The following is a 13,915-nucleotide window of genomic DNA, read 5'->3' on the forward strand; positions in this document are numbered from 1 at the left end:
TGCTGACAATACAGCACATCCTGACGAATCAGTCCATCAACAGGATAAACGTGTTGCCTGGGGACTGTAAGGACTACGACATGCAGCATAACTGCACATCTGTACAACTTTTCTGAAGCACCACAGAAAGCATGAACGCTTTGATTTGAAATCTGAATATGATGCATTTAAATTCCCCCAAAAATCATTGTGTGATTTGCTGCTGATGTTTGTAGTGTCCATGTAACTGATAGAGAGAAGAGATGTGCAATCAGTTTATAGGAAACCCCCCTTAGGCAGCATCATTAGAAGACATAGCATAAATTTTCACTGCTATGCAGATGACACGCAGCTCTATCTGTCCATGAAGCCAGGTAACACACACCGATTAGTTAAACTGCAGGAATGTCTTAAAGACATAAAGACCTGGATGGCCGCTAACTTTCTGCTTCTTAATTCAGATCAAACTGAGGTAAAAGTACACCTACGCTAGCTCTGAGAGTCTGCACAGTGGTACCTTGTGCTAAATGCTAATGGCAGTTAGCCATTGATGTGACAATGCTAGCAGCTACAATTGTTGGCATGCGCACCGCTGCAGTTTAGCATGCTAACATTTGCATTTAAACATCAGAAGAAAACACAAGGAAAGCTAATCACAGCTACATTCCAACACAGCAACTGAATATAAGACTGTGTCAGTGAGTCATTATCTAATCAGGAGGTCAAAGCTTTGGGGTCACATACAGAGCATGAACCTAACTGCACACAGCAGTGACCCACTGGTGCTGAACTGGTGCTGAACACTGAGAGTGGAGAGCAGGCTGAGCCTGTCGGGGGGAGACGGAGCCAAAGACACTTATGATAGAATATTTAATTTGGGTGGAGTACGCGAGCATTTTCTCTGCACTTTTAAATATTTATCAGATAAGCAAAGTCCATTAATCCCCATTAAAAATGTCAAAGTGAAGCTCCAGCCTTACCTCTGAAAAGCCATTACACAGCCAGCCAAGGCTGCTGTACCACAGCAAAGATACACCGTCACCAAGACAGAAGGGACCAGTAACAAATTACAGAAACCAGCATCGATTCAGTGCTCGTGAAAAAGCTCAGCGGCCAACGGGGACGCCGGCGCTAACAATGTCAAACGGCGGGCAGAACCTAACTCGTATTGATGCCACGTTTAGCAATGAGAGACGCCGAGTCTGAAACATCAGAGACAAACAACACGCGAGGAGACGCGTGAAGGTCAAACTCCATATTACTGGATCTGCAGCTCGAGGAGACAATGATCATTTCCAGCTGAAGTCGATCCTCACTTTACCGTCTTTACCTGATGTGACAGCACTGTGCTGACATCATTACTGCTCCAATTAGGTGCTCAGTGTGACGTTAAAGGAGGAAAAGTCGACAAAAAGAAGAGTTTTATTGTTACAAAGTGGCAGCTAATGGAGGGGTGTGTGTGTGTGTGTGTGTGTGTGTGTGTGTGCTGACAGAGGAGCTCCTGAGATGGTCTGAGATCCTCATGAGCAGCGACAGCTTACATACAAACTGCTCAGCACTGACTGTAAAACTGCTAAATGGCTGGATTTTTGTACAGTCACTGCTTGTAACACACACACACGTCAGTACGCTGTCACGTATGAAATCTTATCTCTTGCGCCACGTAAACAAACAAGCTCCTGCCGCACAGCTGCGCCTCCCTCCTGCGTCCGCTCCGCTCCCACGGAGGAGTACGAGCCGCACTCCCCTCAAATCCCTCAAACTGACACTGTTTAACTCACACATGTGTCCGCCTAACGTCTGAGAGACCCGCAAACGACTGCGTCAGCGACACCCGCTGAGTGTTGTCATCACATCTGTGGCATCTGACCTTCATCGTGGGGGATTACGTGCGCTAAACAAGCGACACAACTTCCATCTCATCTGTTGTGAATTTGTGTACTTAATATTACACAACCAGTTTACGTCTGTTGTGAGAAACATCTTGTGTTTTGGGGAAAAGTGTTTTGATTCGGGGGAAGTGATGGATGCACCGCCACCAACGGTTTGTTTCAAATTAACAGAAGGCCGGCTGTTGGCAGACGCAACCACCATCATCTCTGCACACAGCAAACAAAGGAAGGCCAAACACAGCAATGTGGCAACAGACTAAACCTGCCTATGATTTCACAACGTAAAGGCCAGAGGACAATAACCAGCACTCAGACTGGTTTCCTGTAAGCCCCACGTCGCACAAGCCCTCCATCACACATCAGCATCTGCAGCTGTCACCAGTGATCAGCTGTTCTTGTTCCATAATATCGACCATAAATGATTAAACAACAATGATAAGAAACCAATTTTACTTTTGTCAACACAAAGCTGTGCTTTATGTCTCGTTTGTGGAACAAATGAAAGGACTGGTTCTTCATTTTTATGTCCTGTGTTGTTGGAAGTTCAGAGGAAAACTGAAAGCATCAACAGATCGTCTGTGAGTCGTCTGCGCAGCACAGCTACAGCCAGGGTCTGCTAATCAGGCTAATTAGTGCAGGGTTTGGTCTAGACGACAGAAAACAGGAGAGAGTTACTGCAGACGCCTGGTGTTTGTCGAGGAAAGTGTGGCGATCAGAGATTTGTTCAATATGACATTCAGTGAGCCAAACAGTCCTGCAGCAGTCAGACACGTGAAAAACCAAAGAAGAAAAAAACAGAAATGACAGTGAATTAAAAAACTGAGCTGAACACGTCTGAGCCTGAGTTTGATTAATGACTTGATTCATAATAACAAAACAAGCAATTGTTCCAAAAGTAAAGCGTTGAATTAGCCAAAGGTACAGCCATCGACTGATACTATAGGCATGAATATATTGTTAGCTAACAATCAATAAAACGTGTTAGGCTGAAGGTTTGGTTAGCTGTTAAAATGTTAGCCAGCAGTTGGGAGTACAGTGCTAACAGTAAGCTAACATTAGCTGTGTCCCAATTCCTAGGCTGCATCCTTCGGAGGACTCGGCCTTCACGGTCTACGTGGGCTGTGAAATGGGACGGTGCAGCCTTCAGCTCTGCGTCACCGCTGTCTCGGTGGAGTTTAATAAACGGGACACTGGAGTAAACTCTCGAGCGTTTCACACTCCTGTTTAATCAGCTGTGTGAAAACTAGAACTTTACTCTCAGCCAAACTGATTTACTCAGGAACAAATAAAACACTGAAAAAAGCCAAACAACATTTTTAAGTTATCTGAGTGACGCGTATATCATGTTTAACCTGAGTAGCGAAAGACTGCGGGGGTCCGAAAACGATGTGCTGGGAGTCCACTGTTCTCGCCGGCTCTAGTGACCCTTGACCTCCCGGTCAGCTATCGAGCGGGTGGGTAACAGACGTCTCTGAAAACGTCGGAGCACTTTTGCAAATATGTGGTGTCTTGATAAACCGAGCAGATATTTGAGGTTTACACAGCTACATTCTCACCTGAAAATATGTTAAAAGTTTATTTTGTGACCCAGAAAGAATAATAAGAGTAATATTAAAACTAAGTAGCGGCCGCCATTGTTGTGGCCACGAAGGACACACCCGACCCATCCTTCACATCTGGGGAAAAGGAGGACGCATTTGCAGCCTACGTTTTGGGACAGAGCTATTGATGGAGCGCTAAAACAGTTAGCTGACCGTAATTCATTATTAAATCAATAATGTGAAATTATTTCAAAGGACATGTGAGTCACAAAGATGCTGTTCTGCAGTGTGGATGTGAAAGGTTAAAGGTCATACTGGATGTTAGCTGTGATGTGCTTTAATGGTCACGTTTAACCAGAACTGGACCGTCCCCTCAAACTTCAACAGCGATACCACCGGAGAAGACGATGATGACTTGCAGTATGAAGAACAATGAGCAGTAAGACTAACAGCTATGACTGTGTAAATGTTGGTAAATGAACAGGAGCAACCACAATGGATTGTGGGGGTTTCTCTGTGTGTACAGCAGATAGTGAATGGTTTGAACGCCGTTAGCTCGACAGCTAAACGGCTTAATCAGCTTTGTGTATTTCACCACCTCTGCGTGTAAACGCCGACATGTTTGGTATATAAGAACTCGATCTGGTTCTGCCATTTCCAGGTCTCTGCCAGAACCAAACCACAGAAGAAGTGTGGCGCCTTTCCTTCGTTAGGAGATACTGTTCCTTTACTTCGCACTTACTGAAATGTTTCAGACGTTTTGTAATCTCTCTGAAATTTAAAGTAGAAGTTCAGACACCCTGTTGCAACACTGACTGACTTCATGATACTTGAGGTCGCGCTGCAGCAGAGACGAGTGGGTCAGTGGGGTGCCGTCCAACCGGGCAACATCCCAAAGACTACGTCGGCAGAGACGGAGGTTACAGGAGCCGCCTGCCTCAGAGCCTGCAGTGAAAAATCACAAGCTGGCTCTTCCGCAGAAGCAATCAGCCTCCGAGAAATCAAATCACAGCGAGGTACGTGGACGTAACTGAATAATAACCCCTCTCTCTCTCTCTCAGCTCTCTGCTTTGAGGCCAAAAATAAACTCATGATCATTTGCCAGAGTGTTCTACTCGGAGAAAATCACCTATCACAACCTTCAAGCTGCTTAAAAATCAAGACAAAGTAAGGCCAAGAGAACCATAGTCTCCCATATCCAGAGCCTACTTCCTGCATTTTCCCTTCAATAATTCATAAGGAGGTATTTCCACAGCCTACCAAGCCTTAAACATGCAGGGTTCCCATATATGAGTGACTCACATGTACCAAGGCTTTGTTAAGCAGCTATTCTGTTGCTAATACCTTCTAAGAGCCATGCATTTGCTAATGAGGCTAAAGAGCGTTCACAGTCACAGTTTTACAGTCAGATGGTTGTTTTCTGCTGTTTTTGCTTATTAGCCAATCAATGACATTTATTCCTGAATGCTATTAGCCTTTATTCTGTTACAACCATGTGTGACAGCCAATGGAGGCATTAAAGCTTCTTTTTGTTTGACTGATCAGGTTGAAATTAAAACTACTCTGAGACACCTCTCCGTACCCTCAGAGGCACCTGTGCTGACGAAGACACACCCCTTCATCTCCTATGTTGAATTATTAAGGAAACTAAACGTGTGTCACCCAGAATGCTTCGCCTGTCACTTCGACTGAAGATTCGGCGAAACAATCCAGTCGTTCTGATCGCCTCATCAGATCTCTGACAACTTTATTCTGACATCCCAAAAAGCTACTAGATAATTCTGAACCCCACCCTGGGCTGTGAGGCGAATCTGCAGCCAGAAGGAAACAGCCTGACAGCTGTTTGAACCCAGCCCAAAGCCCAGAGCGGGGCTAGCAAACACACCACACACTGACATCACATGGGCAGCAGACAATCCACAGTCCTGTTTGTGACACAGCACACACCCCCACCCCCCGATGGGGATCTCAAGGAGCAACAAGTGACAGAGAAGGAAGGTTAAAGTCAACTTTAGGGAAGAGCAATGAAGAAAAATGTTGGACTTACCCGACTTGCGCTTGGAGCCATAGTCCCTGAGAGAGAAGCAACACAAGAGGGACATGGTTAGTGATCGGGCAGCTCGGGCCACAGCACGGCACACGGTCACCACATGTGGATCTGCAGAAGCTGGCGGCTGCACTCATGCACGGACGCACGCATGCAACCTGCTTTAGCGCACTAACGAATGCGTGTGTTCGAGGGCGAGAGAGAGCGAGACAGAGCGAAGGATGGAGAGAGAGGGAGGGACGACTTTGGCCAGCTGCCTGCACTCCCCGCAACAGACACAAATCAGTCATGTGACTCTACAGCGGCACCACCATCCTCCTCCTCCTCCTCCCTGTCAGAGAAGGAGGAGACCTCTCCCCACTTTTGAAAGCAGGAGGATGAGTTGAAGATGCCTTGCTTAAAGGACTCTAATGGGATTATGCGACTAAGCTATAAATCGGCAGTGACAGATTTGTGTGCGAGGTTGGCCGAGCAGAGCGCGTCTGCTTCTGTCCTTAATCAATAGCGACTTTTGGACCGAGGCAGCGTGGCGATTGGGTGAAAACAGATGAAGGCAGAATGAGCTATTCATAGAAACACAGACCTGACAAAAACCTGTCCATCCCCGCATCCCATCATCCCTCCTTTCCTTCCTTCCTTCCTTCCTCCCAGCCTCTTTTTCTCTTTTGCTGGAATCCCAACTTTTCCTGAGGACAAATAAAACCCTCAGCTAATCTCAAATTCAGCCACGTCATCCCTGCTACAGTACAGCTGGAAATCAAACACAGGCAGTAGAACTACTGCATGGTGCTGCAGCGAAGAGCTGAATCCCACTAAAACCTGTGCTGGAATATCAGCTGATGGAAAACCACAAAGGTGACTTACAGCTACGCCTGGTCTTAGCCACGTGTGACTGCCACAGCTCTACTCAGGGTTATTCAAGTAAAAAGCATTTTAACAGCTAAATAAATGAAAAGTAGGACTGAACAAAGACAAACTTATTCATTGCATTCATTCTTTACTAAACAAGTAACTTAGCAGTGCCTGCAGCAGACAGTAACCAATGCTTTTGGTTGGTCAGAAACTCTTGAAGGAATTTTAAGAAGTTTCTCTGATTTGTGTTGCAGTATATGGCGCTCAGCTGGTGCAGATTTTGGCCCCAGTATATTGTGCATAAGTGCATGTAGGCACGTGTGTGGTCATGTAAGGTCTTTGCATGTATGCACACACAAGGATCAGCTGCAGCTCTGAGATGTCCTTGACTTGGACAGGTGGCCTGGGCGGTGCCTGTGACACGGCCCACTTCATTAATGAGGGGCTTCATCTGGTCATGTAGGACGGCTGATTACACTGACGAGGGCAGAAGCAGCCCGGAGCAGGGTGGCCGGTGTGACCGGCGGTGGAGGTGCCCTCTCACTGCACGAGGTTAATGAGTACCTTCTCTTGGCTCTCTCGACTGCACTCAGGTCCCGGCTGGACGCATCAGGCACAAACGCCTGGTTGAAGAAGCAGCTCCTGATTCTTCGTGTCACTGCGCTGTCTTCTCTCCATCCCTTCCTCCAGTCCCCTGTGATCTGATGAGCTGTATCTGCCTCTTTGTGACCGCCCGCAGCAGATGAATAAAGCCTTTATACCGACCTCTCCACCAAGATCGCTGCGTGCTAGCAACCAGAATATGCTTCATTGTCACCAAAGTGGGACACAGAGTGAGCGGGACTTGACCCCTCATCTCATCCCATCCATCTCGGGCTACACGGGACACACGACCTCTAAAACATGGGGAGTGGATTTCATTTCTGCCAGTGTCCAACCAGTTAGAGTGTCTGGATGGGTCTAAGTGGAAAGTATGCTTCGGAATGACTGAGCCTCAGTGCGGGCAGGATATCTGCCAAGATGTTTGCCCTTTTCACTCAGGATTTTCCGTCGCGGCTTTGAAAGATGCCGATATCCTCTGTTGGGGTGCGAGGGAATGTTTTACATTTCCAGGGAATGTTAACTGCCGTGTTCACATTTCCATATGCCCGGTGCTCTTCCTTTATCCACCTAATCTGCTGCGGTTTAAAATAACTTTTATTTTTATTCCAAAGTCTAACATCATTCTCACACATGCACTGCAGCCCTGCAGCCCTGCAGCCATTCAGCCCTGCAGCTCTGCACTTCTCTGGACGTTACTCGACGGAGGTGCATGTGAGAACGTAAATGTCTGATGCAGGGTTGGACATTAAATGTTTTTAAGCCTCACAACATCGACCAGGTGACCAGTGACCTGTTTGGAGTCAGAGTTGGGTTAACAGGTCCCCCTTTGTACTGAAAAGGCCAAATGCACGTTAGACACTCCAGACGTTCAGGAATAAACACGCTCGGCGCGCTCTTTACAGCCGCCGGTGCCGTTTGACCCTTTGAAACCTGGATAACAGTCTTGTTTATTAACACCAATCAAATAAATTCTGTTAATTTGATCCTTTGACTGTGTTGTGGACGAGTAGAGAAGTCCCAGGTTCCGAAACACAGAAAGGGAACGGTATAGGCCTACATGGCAAAATCCAAATGACCCCGTATGTAAAAGGATCGCCTTTCCATCAGCCACAAACAGCTTCATACACGTGCTGGATGCCTGCTGGGTTAATTGAACAACGGTAAACGATCTCCACCGAGTGGCAACACAATAGGTGCAAGTGTGAGACCTGGAAATGGCTGGTTGTAACTTATCAAGGAGGTGAGGACAGGGCCAATGAATGAGGGTTTTTTCCTCGAGGAAAACAGCAGCAGAATGAAAAGTACTTTGCTTTAGCGAGCTCCCTGGGAGCCTGTTAAGCTATTCACGCTGTGCACGGTTTGAAAGGCAAATACAACCTTGAAACGCTCTAAACAACAAGTTCCAATCAGGACAGAAGCTGGGACATGAGCGAGTCCTGGTCCAACTGTACAAGTTTGCAGAGGTCATTTTAAAGTGTGGCTTAAACCATCAGATCCTAACAGAGTAACTACAGCATGTCTGTTCACAGCCGTCAAAATAGAAAATGAGCTTGTGTCATGTGTGAGCTTTCAGACCTGCATGAAACAGCTCAACAGGCACATTACTCCAAATACAAACTCATTAGCAACACTGACAAAGAGCAGTTAATTACAGCAGCAGTTAATTAGCAGCAGAAAATAAAGTACTGTGAAGAGAGTGTGTCTGCAGCAGAATCAGAGAAAGAGGCTTTTTGGCTAAACAGCTAACATTTAACACTAAACCAGGACGTGCCAGCGGGAGCGCTGCTGGCTAGTTTTGGCTTTATTTATCGAGGTATGGACCTGGAGGCATCTGTAAAGCATTAGGCCGCAAAGGAGGAGCAATGCACCAAGAGAAGCTGGGAGAACAGAAACACGGGCTCCAGAGTTTAGCCAGTGACCAGAGTCCCTGAGGCTGAAATCAAACACTGCCCTGGAGCTGCCAGCTCTCTACTCACATCTACTGGAGGTAAGAGGAGGAAGCAGGAGGTGAGAGGTCATGTGAAGCAGCAGTGCTGGGAGAACATGCTCATCTGGTCCCTGTGACAGATGTTCACAGAGGTTGTTGTTGAGCTTTTGTTTTCCCGTATTTCAGAGATTCTGTAACAAACTATCTGTGATGACAGATCATTGAGCGCACAGATGTTCACGGCGATCAGTCACGCATCATTAAAAATGGATGTTGTTTTGATAGCAGCGGTGTTTTCATGACAGTCAAAATAAATGACGGCGTTCTGTGTGAAAGGTAAGCAGAGAGAGGCAAAAACATCAGCACGCTGGCCAGGAGTCGCAGAACAGCATCGACTGTCGAAACAAAACGTGTGTCCTGAAGCTGCGAGCCGTGTGGCACGCGGGCCGGCCGGTCAGCTGACTGAGAGGTTCAGCCAGGATGAAAGGTTTGCTGAATATTCGATTTTTGCCCCTCGAATTCTCAACAACAGGCTGGTTTCAGGGTGTTAGAGAAAATCATCATCACTGAAGAGCAGAGCTAAACAAATACTAAATCTTTAACACTGTGACCTCGTGGTATGAAAGAAATCACACGTAAGAGCAGCTCCAGCTCAGTGAGGTCAGAGGTCACAGGTGCCAAAGCTGCCGTTTCATTTTCAGTGGCTTCAGTTTACAAAAGAAACTTTTTAGTGGCCTCAAAAACGATGGATTTCCTAATTAGAGAGTATGAGTGGGGCTGGCAGATAAAGGCCTAATCGATGTGTTTACCACTATTAGCGTAATGGATGCAACTTAATGATTCTCACTGGCCTCCTGCTAGGCTACCCTGCACCACCAGTAAATAAATACTTCCCCAGATTATCGCCTTAGCCTCTCTCTGCTTCCCTCCCCGCCGAGGTCATCTCTAAGCCTCGTCAAATCCAGACCTCAGCTCCAACCTCCCGCCCGTGACCCCGCCTACTCTAAGCCCCCCGTGGACCCCCACATTACCCTCGGGGCCACAACAAGACTGAGGCTGACTCTGGGCATTAGCTGTCCAGACGAGTTTGGAGGAATCAATTAACCGCTTTGTACGCGGCAGCGCCGTCACACTTGGCGAGCACAGAAGAGAAGCACGTACAGCTGGCATGGAGCAGGCAGCTGAAGGCTCAAGCATTCAGTTTTGTTTCTCCTGATCCTCTCCACCGCACGCTTCTCAGTCACTTATCGTGGAAATAGCTTAATCGTTTAGTGTTTCCTTTATTATCCATCGATGAATTTTTCATCATTTTTCCAAGTTGACACCGTCTCATGTTTGATTTTGTCCTGTAACTTCACCATCTAATAGATGGTGAGAGCAGCAGACAGGTGAGGAGTGCACATGAAAGAAAAATGAATGATGAGTGAATGAAATATGAGAAAGGTTGCAGAGTGACTCGAGGTCAGTTCACCGAGTCAGTGTTTCAGCCTGAGGTTCACATGTTGGATCTTAAAAACCCCTCAACACTCTCTGCAGAGCGATTCAGCATTCAAAGCCTCAGCAGCAGGCTCAGAAATCATGACCTGGATTGTACAGGTTAGGGTCAGAGGTCAGGGGTCGTCACAGGAACATCGAGCTGCTCGGACACGGCCTCATAGCCTTCACCTTTAACATTTCTGTCTCCATCTCCTGAGACGGCTCTGTCCTTAGGCAGACACCTGTGATGCTAAGGACACGCCCACTTTAACATGTCGTCAACTTATGTTTAATTTTTTCTGTGCACCATCGTTTCTGTCCAGGCTGCTTTCAGTATTTATTTATTTATTTTAATGATTCTGATGAATCACAGTTTAAAAACAATGTCTGAAGTTCACTAGCAGCACATTTTCTCTTTTTACTCACTTTCAGATTATTTCAGTGACCACTGTGGGTTTGTGTGTCCTGCCCAGCTCTTCATATAATTCAGTTATTGAATGAAGTTTAAATGGTAACCTGTACTAACAGCTCTCTGTCATTTAAACCCCAGTTTAGGCTTAAATGCAGAATCATTTTAATCTTCGGCTCAGCTGGAGATGAGCTCACCCTGTGAATCAGGACGATGAACAGAGACACCTTTAACCTCGGTGACCTCAATAAAAGAAGAATGTCATTAACACGGTGTGAACCAGCATGGTGGATGTGAGGCCGTCTCCTGTCAGTGACAGAGCCGACCTCCTGGGTTACACCAACACATCGTCGCCCACAATTATTCCCAACGAGCCCCATCACCAGGGGTAACACTGCCGCTTAACCAGCCCCCTGTTGGGAGCCCGAAAACTGGCCAATCACACGAGTTCATGCCTTATCCAGCAATAATCTGATAATCTTGCAGCATCTCTACCCCGCCAGACACAAGCCAAGGTCAAAGCCTGTTGTTATTCACAGAGAGGGCTGTGAGGGGCGAGATGAATGATGACAGCATCACCGTGGCCTATAGGAGGGCGGCGGCGATGCCTTCATCGTGGCTCAAATACAGCATGCGCATAACAACACAGTGATTTGTCAACGTTATGGTCCGCAGAGGACGGATATTCCATTTAAGCTGATAGTTATACGATTACCAACCGTGAGCCCCGACAGATAAAACAAATCACTGCCCACAGCCATGCAAATTGACTCGATAAAAATGCAAGATCTGCAGGAAAAAATGCCAAGTAAGAGAAGAGGAAATAAAATATGTCTCAGAAAAAAGGGGAAAACAGACGGAGAGGAGGGCAGGAAGCTTTGGCCGGCCGAGAAATTCCACACGGTGGAAATATATCTGACAGAGAGGCTCGGCTACGAGGACACACGCTCGATACGTTTATACATGAAGCCTGTGGGAGGCGTGGGCTCCATCGGACGGGTTTGTGATGCAGAGTGCGCCACCATGTGGCCAGTTTTTAGAGAGTAGTGAACGACTCTGAGATTACTGTCCTAAAGACCGCTCACACAGTCAAACACTCAGTTCTTGGCTTTGGTGATCGCTCCAGAGTCCTCACTCTGAGTTCAAACACCTTCAGCCTGAGCTAACGCGAGCATTCAGGAGTTAGACACCCCGACTGTGTCAGGCACAACCTTGTAGTGTTACAGTATTTTTTCTTCTGTGAGCAGAATCGGCTGTTAATGCTTGCAGATGTCTGTGAAGGTTCTCAGTCCTCCAGGTCATTGTAGCCTAAGGAGCTCGGAGAGAAAAGAGTCTTCCTCAGGCGGACTCTTCAGACTCTTCATGACTCTGAGCTGAGTTGTAGTGTAACAACTTTCCTGTCAGATGAAGAAAAATCCTAGATTTTCTTTAATATTCTACCTCAGTAATCATCTTGTGACACCTTGATTCATTTGGCATCTTTAGCACACAGACTGGAAACCAGAGCTGAGGCGTCAGTCTGATGTTTGGAGGAGTTAAGCCGTTCCCGGTGTGTGAAAAACGTGTGTAGTTGTAAAAATGATGTGTTGGAGACATAAAAGCTCCAAAGACAAAGCCTTTGCTTTGATATCAGGCTTTTGCATCACAGGAGAGAAATATTTTTGCGGTTTTCTTTCTGCAGGGCACTTCGACGCATCAAAAAGCAAACAAAAAAGAAGAGCGGCGATCCGACTAAAGCTCCATTAAAACTTCATTTATTATCAAGGCTGCCGGACTTCAAAAAGGAGCAGCTGATGATTGCACGCGAGTGACATCAGCTCAGTGCCACTTGTGCCTGCGCTGCAGTACGCTGCTCTGCAGACAGGGGTCGACGTTGCACTCTCACATGGAGAGCGTGACGGTGGGCTGCGCTCGGGGTCTCCGCTCTCTTTGGAGCTTTGATTGATGGCGCCGGTTCCTGCGCCGCCCTGCCAGGCATGCGGCTCCTTTTCTAATCAGATCACAGTCACAGGATTCCATCTTTCATAGCAGAAGCACACCGACTACAGTTAAGGCACGACTCCTGTAATCAGATTTTATGAAGGGCCAATAAAGAATAAGACGTCATGACCGGATCCATAACCTCCCTCCTTCCTCCTTTCTGACCTGCTCTCCTCCTCCCCCTGAGGGACATCCCCCTTTCCTCTTTCCTTTCCCGCTCTCCTTCCTCATTTTCCAGGAAATGATAAAGTGCACACATTTCATCACCACGGTAGCTCCAGCTGCCGCGGCCCGCTCTATTCATCACACTCTCATGCAGCCAGGCCCTCGCAAAGCTATGACGGTAGGAAGCTCCCTCCCCAGGCTGACAACGGCCAGCGAGTAAGTGTGCGAGTACTCGTGAGTCAGACGCTGCATCTAGGTGAACGAGTGCATCCGTGAAGGGTGACGGCGGGAAAGAAGCCGAGCCGAGAGCAGACGAGAGGCGCGCTGAAGTCGCTGCAAACGTGCAGCAATGTTCAGTCGTGGAGAAGAAAATCCTCTCTGATGATGCTGCGCGTCTTTTTGTGTGAGGTGCGTGAGGTCACCGTTTCTGACACGGATCAATAAATACGCACGCTCAGCTGCCCGCTCCTCGCCACTCTGACACACTTTAACCCCGTCGACGCCTTAGTGTTCACCGCTCGTGCCGTCTCCCCTGAGTGCAACGACCCTGATACTGAAGCAGCTTATCCATCACGGGTGAGTGAGCACGCCGCCTGCCTGCTGCTCACAGCAGACGGGCTGATACAGACGGGACACTGGGAGGACGAGGGGACGGAGACGGATGTTTCCTGGACGACAGAAAGACACAGCTGATGCAGGCTCAGCTCAGACTTTGGAGCTTCTGCTCAAACGTAAACATGGTTTTCGGATCCATCCATTAATCTGCTTCCTGCTACTCGCCCAGGACATGTCCACACCTCGCTCTCCCCAGTCGCCTCCTCCAGGTCTGAGATGCGTGTCCTGGATCTGTCCTCTGGTCTCCTTCCAGCTCCGCCTCTCTGGTTACTGCAACAGGCCAGTGTGGCATCCACGTCTGTCTCTCCTGCACATCTCTGCCGTCACTTGAGAACAAGACCTGAACATACTTCACCTCCATCACTTGGAGACACGATTCCTCTCCCAGAGTGGGCACTCCACCCTCCACCCAGCTGAGAGTCATCGCCA

The 13,915-nt window shown here is 47.7% G+C and overlaps 1 protein-coding gene across 2 annotated transcripts in view; it reads right to left on the reverse strand.

Moving 5' to 3' along the window:
* Positions 1 to 13,915, reverse strand: part of sh3pxd2aa (SH3 and PX domains 2Aa) — a 95,838-nt gene that overhangs the window by 39,144 nt on the left and 42,779 nt on the right. For both annotated transcript variants that reach the window (XM_039613978.1, XM_039613977.1), the window contains exon 6: positions 5,460 to 5,485. In XM_039613978.1, coding sequence (XP_039469912.1) covers positions 5,460 to 5,485 — 26 coding nt within the window. The remainder of the gene's footprint in view (positions 1 to 5,459; positions 5,486 to 13,915) is intronic.

Source organism: Oreochromis aureus, linkage group 6 (genome assembly GCF_013358895.1).
Source record: "Oreochromis aureus strain Israel breed Guangdong linkage group 6, ZZ_aureus, whole genome shotgun sequence".
Lineage (NCBI taxonomy): Eukaryota > Metazoa > Chordata > Actinopteri > Cichliformes > Cichlidae > Oreochromis > Oreochromis aureus.